Genomic DNA, 13,546 nt, shown 5'->3' with positions numbered 1-13,546 from the left:
TTATTTTATGTCCCTGAGTCTTCTCAAAGCCTCCTTCACCTCCTGGTTCCTCAGGCTGTAGATCCAGGGGTTCAGCATGGGGGTCACCATGGTATAGAGCACAGCAGCCCATTTATCTCCTGTTCTGGAGGTGTGTGACTTGGGGATTAAGTACATGAAAATCAATGCCCCATAGAAGGTGGTGACGGTGATGAGGTGGGAGGCACAGGTGGAGAAAGCTTTGCGCTTGCCCTGGGCTGATCTAATGCTCAGGATGGTGGAGATGATGGCCACATAGGACACCAGGACCACCAGGGGGCTGGGAACACCAAACACATATGCTGAAGTCCTCAGGATGATGAGGCTGTAGATGTTGTCAGAGGTGGAGAGTGAGATCAGCAGGGAAATGTCACAGAAGAACAGATGGATGGTGCTGGAGCCACAGAAGAACAAGCTGGTCATGCCAATGGTTTGTGCCACACCATTGGTCAGCCCCAGGAGGTAGCACCCAGTCACCAGGCGGAAGCAGCGCTCTGGGGACATGACAAGGGGGTAGAGCAGGGGGTGGCAAATGGCCATGTAGCGATCATAGGCCATCGTGGCCAGCAGAGAGCACTCACTGATCACTAAAAAGGCAAAACTGGACACCTGAGCCATGCACCCAGCATAGCTGATTCCCTCCTTCCTCAACAAAACCCCAACCAACATCCTGGGGGTGACAAGGGTGGAAGTACAGAGGTTCACAAATGCCAGGTTGCCCAGGAAATAATACATGGGGGAGCGGAGCACGGGACTGACTCTGATCAAGGCAATCATCCCCAGGTTTCCCAGGATGGTGACAAGGTAAATGAGCAGGAACAGCAGGAATTGGGCAACCTGAGTCGCTGGGTCCTCGGTGAACCCTGCCAAGATGAACTCTGTTGCTTGGGTGCAATTCCATCCTGACATTCTTTCAAAGGGTGTTCTCTCTGTGAACTCATTGCTGGACATTTCTTCCAGGAGGAAAACCCTCTTTCTGGTGGGATCTGCTTGGAGACACCCCTACAGGATCTAAAGTGAGAGTTTAGGTACAGATCAATTAGAAAAACCTGGGCAGAAGTCAAGGCACAGTTAGGGAGAAGCTGTTGGTTACACGGCCGTGAGTAGCTTTACCTTGGTGCTGCCTTTAATCCCCTGTGTGTGTTCACTCTGGGACTTTGAGATCATCCAGCACAACCTGTAACATGGAGAAACCCAATAAAACCTGTAAAAGACAGCACAGAATTGATTCTTCATCCTTGTGTTGACATCTTCCAAACACCTGCTTTGTCTGTCTTTTCTACAGAATCCCAGAAGTGTTTGGGTTGGAAGGGATCTTGCAGACCATCTCATTCTACCCCCACTCCATTTGCAGGGACATGTTCCATTAGACCAGGTTGCTCCAAGCCCCCTCCAACCTGGCCTTGAACACTTCCAGGGATCCAGGGGCATCCAAAACTTCCTGACTATGAAGCCTCCCCTCCCTCATGGACACACTCTTTTGGCTCTAAAAGATTCTCCCAGCTCTTTGCCCTGGTCCTGCAGCCCTCAAATGAAAATGTGCAACACCCAAAGCTCAGCAACCTCCTCCTGAAAATAGTATTTTGGGAAAAATATTTCAAAAATCACCTTTTGGATGTGCCTTATATCAGCAATGGTAAGATCCACAAGGGTTCCTTACAGGAAATATTCCAGTCCTCATCCAGGAGCCCTTTGTGGTCAGTGAGGAGAAGTTTCCAGAGCAAGCATTCCAACGGGGTGTCCTCACCACACACCTGCTGTGCATCACCTGGATTTGGTGCTAAACCCAGAGTATGATGAGGAACTGGAGCCCAGGAGCCTCCAGGTAGGACCTGAGATGAAAACAGAAGGTGTTTCTTCTTGGCAAGAGAAAACAAGAGGAGATGGGTGGCTCAGCATGCGCTGTCCTGGCTCATGGTTCTCCAGGATGATCTTCTCCTACATCTCTGCACTCTCCCTGCTTTCCTCCTGATGCTCTTGGAGGTGAATGTTAGGTGCGCCTGCCTGGAACTCCGGAAAGGAGTCTGAAAATATATCCTTTGTCAGCAAACACCTTTGTTATTCCATGCAATTTGGGGATTTGGGGACTCTTGGAGCCCCAGGAGAGTGACAAAGCCCAAAGTGGGTTGTTATCTCTTCTCTGAGATTCTGAATTTCAAGGCAATTGCCCAGAGGAGATGATCTCACCTTGAGGTAGCCACAGGGCTTTGGGGTTTCCCCACAGCAACCACAGAGCAACACTGCACCTGTTGTGTCCAATTTTTGTGCACTTTTGGAGATTTTTCAGCTCCACAAATGCCATGTTTAGCCTTGTAACACTAGGGAGCTGGGGGGGACTTCACTGGTGGGGCACAATCCCATGGGAGCTGGTAGCCATCAGCAGTTCCAGGCACCAGAGATGATGAACCACCTTTCTACCCATTCTAAATTCCTTATGCCCAAACCACAGCTCACCTGTCCCATCTCTGGAAGTGTTCAAGGCCAGGCTGGAGAAACCTGGTCTACTGGGAGGTGTCCCTGCCCATGGCAGGGCTGTGGAACAAGATGAGCTTTCAGGTCTCTTCCAAACCAAACCATTCCAGGATTCTATGAAGACTGGCTTCAAGAATCCAGGAGAATCACAGAATATGCTGAGTTGGAAGGGATTCACAAGGATCACAGAGTCCATCTCTCAGCCCCACACAGGACCATCCCCAAGAGTCACACCATGTGCCCAAGAGCATTGTTCAAATCACTCCTCTGATCTCTGCCAGGCTTGGTGCAGTGCCCACTGCCCTGGGGATCCTGTTCCAGTGCCCAACCACCCTCTGGGGGAAGAACCTCTTTCTAATATCCACCCTAAGCCTCCCCTGACTCAACTTCAGGCCATTCCTCTTCTAAGCATGCTTCCCTGTAAAAATAGCCAATTTCATCCCTTCCTCCTTTATTCCTTGTATACAATCTCACAAAGCACACTACTGACCTTTGGGTCGTGGCCAATCATTTTCTGTAGGATATTCAGTGTCACATCCCTGAGCAGCCCAAGCAGACATATCAGGGTTGTGAACAGTATTTCACAGCCCTTGTCACAGCCAAGCACTGGAGAGCCCCTGCCAGAACTGGGAATTCCTGCAGGTTAATCCACCCACAGGCAAAGAAGCTTCTGACTGTGCTGGGACAGAGCCCAGCTTGGGCAGTATGCAATAAACAAGATCACACAACTTCCAGTGAGGGAACATCTGGCTTCAGCCTCCTTCTGGGTTTCTCCCAAAGCCTGGCCAGGGCTCAGGGAGCATCTCAGGGAGTTGCCTTAGGCCATGGACCTCCCAGCAAGTCCCCAGGGCTGATTTCAGGGCCTTGCCCAGCTTCTCAGTACAGAAAGGTCAATACACGTTTTGTTAATGAGCAGATACTGAGATCCTTGCAGTAATGATCCTGTACATTTCATTAATGAGAGAACACACATACACCACCTAGTTTGAAGGTTCACCCAGAGCTCAACTTCAGCTCAAGGCTGTTGCTCAGGCCTCAGTGTTTCAGTAAGTCACAAGCCGTTTGAACCTCTGCAGAAAGCTTGCTCACATCTGCTGTGGAACCACACTTCAGGCAGCATTTCCTCTGCCCATTCCAGAGGATAATTAGCTGCCATTACAGAGTAATGACTGATCCTGGAATTACAGAAAGCAGGGAGACAAAGGATGCTTTTACTTCCACCCAGAAAGTCAAAGGATATCAAAAAACCATTAGGTGTACACCTGAGCAATCTCCTAAGCAGAACCAGGACATAAGATGCCAGTCACTCCTGACTTTCAAGGCAGTGCCTGGAGCTCTGGCACTCAGCTTTAGTCCTTGTCTTGGACAGCAACACAATCCAAGGGACAGAAATCCAGGCTCCTGCTGCTTGTTCCAGGAGCTATCAAACAGCACTATTCTGGCTGAACACAGCAGCAAAACCAGCACACCCTTCCTTGGGCAAAACTCAAGCTATTGTGAAGCTAGGAACACAAGACAAGCTTCCCTTTCCACTGAAGGATATTGATCCAGCTCTACTGACATGTGGACATTTGAGACAGCAACCTGTAACACCTTGTGAAATCAAATCACATGCCCAGATGTTTTCTTGCTTGTGTCATTCAGCTCCTCACTTACCATTCACAGTCTTCTGACAAGTGTATGCAGATGCTTTGCTTCTATCAAAAGTATTAACATCAGCACATTTCTAGGTTTCAACAAATCTCTGTCTTGGTTTGAAAGACAGGTGCCTGCTAAGAGAGGTGGAACCCTCCCTTAGGACAGAGAATGTGATCTCCCTTCCCTCCGAATTATTTTAATTTTGAAATCAAGGGCTTTCAGGGAAAGGTATGGGAAAAGGAATAACAGTTCTTTACTAGTATCTATAAACAAGCAATAACAATAATAGCAACCACAAATAGAACCAAAAACCAATAGCAGATGACTTTTGAGCTGCCAAGCCTTTTCCCGTGGGGTGTAATCACTGTCGTGAGCAGCAGGGGCGCTGTTGAGCTCCCGGTAGGCCAGGGCTGTTGCGATGACTGCTGAGCGGCTGCAGGTGGCGCTGTGGCACAGGGTCAGGCCAGCCTCAGGCAGCTGGTAATGGCAGGGAGCTGAGAAAGCAGGCAGGCAGCCTGGAGCGATGAGCAGGGCGGCAGGGGGGCAAGGGCTGGCTCTACCCGGCTAGCCAGCGAGGCAGCAAGGACTCTGCAGTCACAGCAGACGCTGCGGTCTCGTGCGGTGGAGGCAGGGTGGGTGGCAGGGACATCCGGACTCCCCGGCAGCTGCTGTGAGAAATGCATCCGGGAAAACGTGTGCTTCCCAGTGGGAAAGAGGTTGAATCAAAGCTCACCCAGTCAGAAGGAGAAGACAGAGCACAGTTGGATCTCCTGCGGTTGCAGCCAGAAGCGAAGAGCAGTCCCTTTCCTCCAGGTGTCTGACAGAACGAGTGCCAGTCTCAAAGGGCTGGCTGCTTCCTTCCCCTGCCCCACCTAGCACACCCTTTTGTCTCTTAAAAAAGACTTGATGGCTCTAATCAGCCAATTATTTGTTGCTTAGTAACAGGGTTGGAGAAAAAATTCCAATGCCCCTCAACATCCGACAATCTCTCATCAAATCATCTACTTTTTTTGACACAAAAACCTCATGTGAAAAATGTTACCATGTTTTCCTATTCAGACATATTTGGAAGTATTTGAGAAAATCATGATCTCGTAGGGACTCACAGAAACTCTCCCAACTCCATTTGCTGCTTCTCCTTCTGCCTGGGCCCAAAGATATTCTGGGTCTACCTTTGCCAGAAACCTCAGGAGAAAAAAGTGCAGTTATTGCCATGAATTATTGCCACAGGCTTTGGGTTCACTGCTGGGTTACATTTCTATTATATTCTGTACATATAAGGATGGAGCTGTCACCCTGCTGGAGCTGATTTGTCCATTCTCTGCTCTGCTCTCACAAACCCGTCTCTTTGTTGAGACACACATAATGAGACACACACTTGTAATCCAGAGCCATAAGAAGTAAAGGTTTTTTATTATTCTCTGCTGCTGCTCTTATACCTCTTCACAGTTGCTGTGCTTATTAAGATTGGCTGCTAGCAAACAATGACAAGGCAGTCTAACAGACAATGACCATTCAGGCAACAATACATTTAGCTATACAAGCAAAAGTATAGTTAGTTACATATTATATGCAATTCCCTTATTGTACACAATTGATGTTTCAAAATAAGAACATCTTCTCCTGGTGTCCAGAATAATTTCTTTCATTGATTATCATCTTGGCTTTTCACTGTGGGTTTCATTGCAGATGCAAAATCTCACAGGCAAATTCCGACTGGTGTGAGGCAGGGCTGCCATGTCACAGGGCTCTGCTGGCCCACGGCACTGTGAGGTCACAAAGCCGTGCCTCAGCTATATAAGAGGGGCCAGCAGGCGCAGCTGCCAGTGCAGTCGCGATGCTACGCCCTGGAGCCATGAGCGCCGTCGGTGTCGTCATGTCTGCACTTTTCCTGCTGCTGGCTGCTGTGGCTATCTGGTGGGCCATTGGCCACTGGATGCCATGGAGGCAGCATGGAAGTATCACAAAGAATCGTAAGCATGCTGGGGTTCTGCCCAGAGGCTCACGGAGGAGCCGAGGAGCCCTTGTGGCTCCCAGGTGCTCCAGGCCTCGGGTGACCCCTGGCAAGCGGCCACGTGCTCCCACCAGCCCCCTGCACAGCCCCTGCAGCTGTGGCCCCTGCCTGGCTGTGGCCCAGCAGCTGCAGGAAATTATGCTGTTGCTGTGGGCATGCCATGGGACACGTGAGCCGCTTTATTCTGGGATGTGGAAGGTGTTGTGGGCACAACTGGAGAAGCTGGTGAAGCGAGGCCACCTGCCCTGCTGTGGCTCGTACAGCTCCTCCAGGAGCCTCCGTCGCTTCAAGAGGCTGCTCACACCTAGGATCTGCATCCCTGGGAGAGCTCCCACCCTTTCAAGGATTTCCACCCATCGGAGATCCTTCACCCACAAGAGAACATCAGGCTGTCAGAGATCTGCCATCCTGCCGGGAGCCTCCACTGCCTCTGACAGCCTCCAGCCATGCGAGAAGCTCCAGCCCTCCGAGAACCTCCCTCCTTCCAAGGGGTTCTCTCCTGCTGAGAGCCTCTCTGTCTCAGAGAACAAGCACTGCTCTGAAGGAATTGACCTTCCAAGAGCTTCCGTTCTCTGTGACAGCATCCAGCAATCTGAGAGCCTCCCTCCTTCCAAGGGGCTCTCTCCCCCGGAGAGGCTGCCTATCGCAGAGAACATGTGTTGCTCTGAAAAAATTGACTTTCCAAGAGCTTCCGTTCTCTGTGACAGCTTCCAGCAATCTGGCAGCCTCCCTCCTTCCAAGGGGCTCTCTCCCCCTGAGAGGCTGCCTATCTCAGAGAACGTGTGTTGCTCTGAAGGAACTGACCTTCCAAGAGCTTCCGTTCTCTCTGAAAGCTTCCAGCCTGCCGAGAGCCTCCCTCTTGCCTGCAGCCTGCCTTCCTCTGAGAGCCTTCAGGATTCTGAGAACCTTATTCACTCTGAAAGCCTCCCAGATTCTGAGACCCTTATTCCCCCTGAAAGCCTCCCCATCTACGACAACCTTCTTCCCTCTGAGAACTTCCCTGTCTGCGACAACCTGCATCCCTCTGAGAGCGTCTGCGATTCCAAGAACCTTCTTCCCTCCGAGAGCCTCTCCGATTCTGAGAGCCTTCTTCCCACTGAGAGCCTCCCTGTCTGTGAGAAACTTCATCCCTCTGAGAGCCTCGACCTTTCAAGACCTTCCACACCCTCCGACAGCTTCCAGCCCTCTGAGAGCCTCCCTCTGTCTGAAAGCCTCCCCGTTTATGAAAACCTTCAGCCCTTGGAAAATCAGCACCTTCCAGGAGCCTCCGTTCCCTCAGAGAGCCTCAGTCATCAAAGCCTCCCTCCCTCCCCGAGGCTCAGTGAGACCTGCTGGTCTGAGTACAGCAGTTACTCCATGGACAGCTCTGCCAGCTCCCTTGGAGCCAAGGACATCAACCACCCCGGCGCATTCCTCAGCACTGACGTGGCCTGGGAAAGCCCAGAAGGAGAAATGGCAGCGCAGCCTGATCCTGTGAAGCATTCTCAGGAGGAGCAAGTGGTGCAGCAGCAAGTATCCTGGAGCCCCCAGCTGTCACCCCATGGCTCCCAGGACGCTGTGCCGGCTGTGCCAACTGGGAACACTCCTTGCTTGGTGGCAGAGATGAGCCCCAAGAGACCCAGGAGGTTCCTCCATCTCCGGGAAGCTGCCCCAAGACGGCCACCAAACGTGAGGAATGTGTATGTGATAGCAGGTCAGATCTGAGGAGCAGGAGGTGTTAAATAAATTAGGATTTTCCCCAAGAGCTGTGTGAGTGTTTGCACTGGTCTGGATTTGACTGGGATAGGGTTCCTTTCTACTCAGTAAGTGGCACAGAGCTGGGTTTGGATTCAGGATGGGATGTGGTGGATAGCACAGGGAGGCTTTGGTTGTTGCTGAGCAGGGCTTGCACTGTTCTGGGCTCTGAAGTGTCCAGTGGGTTAATCGATGTTTTTCACTGGGAAGGGTGGAGTGAGTGTTGAAGACAGAGGCAAAGAATGCATGAAACACCTGTACTGTGTCTCTGTCCCTGTTTTTGAGGTGACCCTCCACACCCTGCAAGGAGCTGATATTATTCCTACAATGTTTTGGTCATTAATATATTTAAGAATACTCTTTTGCCACTTGCAGAGCCTTTTGCAAACACAGCCTTCTCACAGAGCCTGCAGCTGGCTGTCGTCCTGTCTTTTAAATGGTAAATAAACAAAGATCTGGGAACAAGCCAGTGTGACTGCCACTACAATTCAGTAGTGGCTCCAGGGCTCCAGTGAGCCAATTTTTGTCTTGATAAGGTGCTTCCAGCTATACTTTATACTCTGTTAGAACAACACCTACTGTGCTTTTGCCTTATGTCACTTTAACCCCTAGAATGACACAAGGAGCCTTGGCAGGAGCAGGGATACAAAGGAGCATCCAGGGAACCGGAGAGGACAGGGCTGACCCCACTTTTCAGGATAAGGTGCAGCCAGGGACTGCCCCCCTGACCACTGACTGAGCCCAGGAACAGCTGTAGCAGGCAATGTCAAACTCCCTCCTCAGTTTCTTCATTAGAAGTAATATTTGCATGGTAGTAAAATAATATCTCTAACCCTTAGTCAGTTCCTAGTTTAGGACACAGTCAGAATCTGATCAAAACCTTTGTAGATGTCAATCCAGCAACAGAATTTTTCCCTTTACTGATTGTTGATCAGGTCCTTAATCTCACTGAGATGTGTCTGGATCTGACTGTCCACCTGTTAAGCCCTGGACACTGAGATCCAGTGGTTTAACTCAGGGTTCTATTGCTCTCTCTTAGAGCAAAGGAGAAATCCCCACCAGATATAGGCAAGAGGTGAAAATCATACTACAGCTTACTGGCAAGAATAGCAAAAGCAGAAGCTCAAAAAATCAACCATCTTTGGCAAAGAATGAAATACAACACAGAATTCAACATTCTACTACTTATCCTAGCAGTACTCAGTGTTAATTTAGCATTTACCTAGCATAAACTTAGCCCAACTGGGAAAAACCTTGAGATGTACGAAATGCTATTTTCCCCAAAGGTCCAGGCAAAGAGAAGTAGGAAAAGAGAGGCACAGAGTAAGACAAAAGGAGAGAAGGAAGAGAGCTAGAAAAAGCCAGTTAGACATGCAACAGAGCTATGCTGTTTCCTACTGAACTGCATGTACTGTTGCAGAGCTTAGCTTCAAAACTTAAAAGGTCTAGTAAAGTGTTACCATACTAAACGTCCTAGAACAAAAATCCAGAGCTTTTCACTTTCCTCTCACAGCTTATAAACTGCACGACACACAGGTCTATGTGTTTTCATCTTCAGCCCTACATACACTTGTAGATTTTCTTGCAGAGACCAGTTACAAAATTAAAAACTAAAAACATTCAGCAACTAGTCCCACAGAAAAAGTTCCCAGAAGAAAGAGCAAGTTGAGCTGGATTGAACCCTTCTTTTTCAGCCTACAAACTGCACTGCCAACAATAAGACGATTCCCTTTCCTTCCCAGATGTATGCAGGATCTTGTTCTTTCGGTCTTGCAGAACCAGGATCCAAAATTGAATGCCTTCGTTTACTGCTCCCACACAAAGGTGCTAGGAGAAAAAGCCCTTGGCTTTTTGTCTCCCTCTGTCACCATTCAACAGTTCCACGAGATGGCAATGTTTATTTGCAAAACCAGGAAATGTACCACGGCTAGCTGAGCAGCTCAAAGTGCAGATCCAAAGTTAATAACTCAAACAAAATGTGTCAGGACAGAAATGTGCTTGGTTTCAATTTCAACAAATGAAATTTGTAGCTGCACTCAGCTATTGAATGCAATCCAGAGCTTGCTTCCACAGAAGTGTGCCAGGTTAGAAAGCTGTGCCAGGTTAGAAAGCTGTAGCTTTCTAATACTAGGGCTGGACACTTTCTTTCCCATGGTAAAGCACTTTCAAACACATCCAAGAGCCTGCCATCAAAATCTGAATAACATATCCAATAATTAATATGTCCAAGGATTGCTCCCACAAAGTTTTCAGGACAGAAACATCTTGATGGCCTTTATCTCTGATGGGCAGCAGCAGCAGCAATAGGAATAGTCGTTTCCCTTCCTAAGGAAAGGGATCCCCCCAGGTTCAAAATTTGGAGTAGAGTTCCAACATTGAATACTTCCACTGAATTTCTTCTGCATAAAAGGTTTCTGGACATAATGCTGCTGCTGCTGGCCTTTCCCTCTGCTGAGAGTATTGTGTCCTCTACACCTGTGTTGAGGAATACACAGAGAGACACGACAGGAGCTGGATAGCAAAGGGCATGAAGACCAGAGGTGACCTAGGTGGATGGACACAGCAAGAATGGAGGACTTAAAAGCCAAGGGGTTTGTCTGTTTAGGGTCCTTCCTCAGAGGCACCCAGCTCAAGCTGTTTCTGTGTCTCTCTGGCATGACTAAGTTGCTTAATGGAACAGTTTGAAACTATATTGTAGAAAATCTGGTGTTGAACAGGTAAGGAGACCTGGTGTGACTGTGTGAGAGTGGGGTGTGTAGGGAGTCAACCAAAGCACCCACAAGGCTCCCTGGCATTGCCCACTGTGGAGAGGCTTCAGTCCCACCAGTTAAAGTCTCTGGTAGTGGGAGTGTGACTGCAAGACTACTTCCTGAATGCTCAGAATGGGAAGTTTCCTTAACACAGAAATGTACAAAATGTAACAAAACACTGGAATTACTGAGATATTTCCTCACCTTTCTAAGTATGTCCCTTACTCTGCAGCAGAGTTGGTTGGCTTTAACCCTCCTTTCATCTTGGAGCCTTACATTGCTGGAACCCAGGAGTTGCTAGCTATGTCTGTCTTTCTGTATCTTTCCAGTCTTTTTGTTTTTCTTCTTTTCTTCTAACCCTTTTCTCACAGAATGTAACATCAAATGGGTTGTAAGGTTTTCTATGTTTAATGGGCTAAGTCTATGCTGTGATAAGTGATGTCAGGTTGTATTTATTCTTTTTTGCCAGTAAACTTTTGTGTATTTTTACCTCTTGAGAATATCTGGTTGGCATTTTTCTCCTTTGCCCCTTTCCAGAGTGAAAGAATCTTGGTTTGAGTGACCAGGGTGTCACACAGTCACAGATTGCTGAAGACTCAGCATGCCCTTGACTGATTTACATATTCAGAGTTACATGGGAAACTTAACAGCAGCATCATAATAATGAGAAAAAAAATGATCACATTGATAATTATGTTACTGGAGAAACTTAAACCCTTCAGATAAAGGTTTGTACAGGAAATGAAATTGCTCACATATCCAGGAAAAGTTAACAGAATCCAGCAAAAGCTAAGATAAGGTTCTTGGGACACTGAATATTGGACAAATGATCCACCCTCTGGGCATTTGTGGTGTTCTGCCTTTAGAGGATTAAGCTGCTCCTTTCTTTACAAGTTTTGCCACACTGGACTCATTTATGTAACAACTCCATGTAAAATGCATTTTTACATTTTTATGAGCAGGGAAGTGCAATTTAAGTGATGGATTTTTTAATATTTTTTAAAATTACTATTATTTTATTTTGGTAATGTAAATTGATAGGGCTGTTACCTCCTGTAAAATTTCTGAAAAATTTAGCAACCAACATTTTCATTTGGGGAAGTTTCATTCAAATGACAAAGTAAGATTACTTCAGCCAGCAAAAATGACATAACCAGACTTTACATATTTAAGAAGAACTGGAATAAAGGGCTATTTAAAAAAAGATGCAATGGATTTTTTCTGATATTTTCCCTTTTCCTTTTCTTGGTGTAAGCCATGCTGGGTTTGCCTTCCAAATGACACACTTGTTTGTTTTTCCTGTTACATAACCCTTTCTAAAGTTTTGTTTAGTGTTGTGACACTTGCACCAAGCTTTTCCTGCCCCTGATGTGCATTAATTGAAGTGAAATGAAAACAGGACTGTCACATATTTCTGGTCTCCTTGGTAAGCTTGCCCTGTGATTGATTTTTACAGTCCCATTTCTGTGTTTCTCTACTTATTAGTATTAGCCCTTTTGCCTCACTGTTGAGTTCCTTGCTGTGATCATAATCCATCTAGATATTACCTCACAGACATTCCCTTAAATATTTAAAGAATTATCCCACTGGTAAATAGATGTATTTTTTTTTTTAATATAACTGGGTCCTATTTGAGGATATGTTTCTAGTGCTAGCACATGGAACCTCCACCTGGTCACTGCTTGTATTGAGATTATTGAGGATAATCAGCAACTCAGTTTAAAAGCTGACTTATTTTTAAACCAGACATTTCAATGTTTTTCAAGTCGAGTTTAGGATTTTGGATTTGTCCTGTTTTGCAGGACAAGGGACTGTTTAGTTAAAGCTGCATGGCTGCATAGATCTTTTCTTTTCCTCTGCATTTTTTCACTTCTCTTTCTCACTGTGCAAAGAGAAAATAAGAAAGGGATAGCAAGCTAACAGCTGGCAAATTGCATATCACCTCTTCTGTAGCTCAGGTTTGGCAATTTTCCCCATAAATAGTTCATGCTTTATGATCTGTGTTATTTTTAAGGAATTTCTGGGTTGGCAGAGTGATTCCAAGCCTCTCAATGAAGAGAGCATCCCCTTGCCCCTGCCTGGCTGCTCTCCAAGCCTCCCAGCATGTCCAAGGGGGTGACTCCTTTGGCACTGCTTAGAGTGCCCACAGTCTGCTGGGACAGCTCAGAAAGAGATGGATCATTTCCATGTTTTGACTTCTGGTGAGATTTCATTGCATTTAAGGAAATGAAAATAATAATAAAAAAGCTTGAAAGATTAAACCACTTCCCTTAGTATTGCCATTACTTAATATTTTCCTAGAAAGAAGCATTTTTATGCTCTAAAATAGTAAGTGGAGAAACTGAGAAGCATTTCTTACTAATTTTCAAGGAATTACATAGATTTTAGTGATTTATCCTCCTGCACACACCCCAGACAATGACTTGAGGGTTCACTAAGGAAGCATAACTGTGGCACAAGTAACAAGGCAGGATGCCAGAATGGATTGGGATGTCCTTGTTCCCTCTGGTATTAGCCCCTCCCAGCTGGACCAGTGGGGAAAAAAATGTGAGTTGGACTCCTTAAGTTAGGAAGTCCACAACTCAGCAGGCAGACAAATGTCTCTGCTTATCCTTGCTGTTTTTCTGGCAGCTATTCAGAAATTTCATAATGTTGTTGTCACTGCAAGAGCAGAAGAACTTTCAAAAGTAGTAGCTTTTGGTTTTAGAGAAGAGCTGCAATATTTGTCAGATGCTCCAGAGCTGGAAGAGCAGATTCATGGAAATACAGTTTTTCTGTCATTGATTTAATGAAAAAAGAACCTGAACATTTTGGACTTTTCCAGTCTGGGGAGACTGTTGGGTTTTTTTTGTGATAGGAAGTTATTTTCAAACTGCAAGTTTGGGAAAGCTGAACTGAAACTGGCCTCTTCTTTAATTCA

The 13,546-nt window shown here is 46.9% G+C and overlaps 1 protein-coding gene across 1 annotated transcript; it reads right to left on the bottom strand.

Moving 5' to 3' along the window:
- On the bottom strand, positions 1-927 carry LOC146436755 (olfactory receptor 5AN6-like). The gene has a single exon (XM_085063886.1). The coding sequence runs from the start codon at positions 925-927 to the stop codon at positions 1-3; it is 927 nt and encodes a 308-aa protein (XP_084920012.1).
- Positions 928-13,546: the final 12,619 nt, after the last annotated feature.

This window comes from Lichenostomus cassidix, chromosome 5 (assembly GCF_008360975.1).
Source record: "Lichenostomus cassidix isolate B80296 chromosome 5, HeHo_3.0, whole genome shotgun sequence".
In the NCBI taxonomy this organism is placed as follows: Eukaryota; Metazoa; Chordata; class Aves; order Passeriformes; family Meliphagidae; genus Lichenostomus; species Lichenostomus cassidix.
Note: the sequence above shows the minus strand (reverse complement) of the source record. Positions and strands in the feature narration are given on the sequence as shown.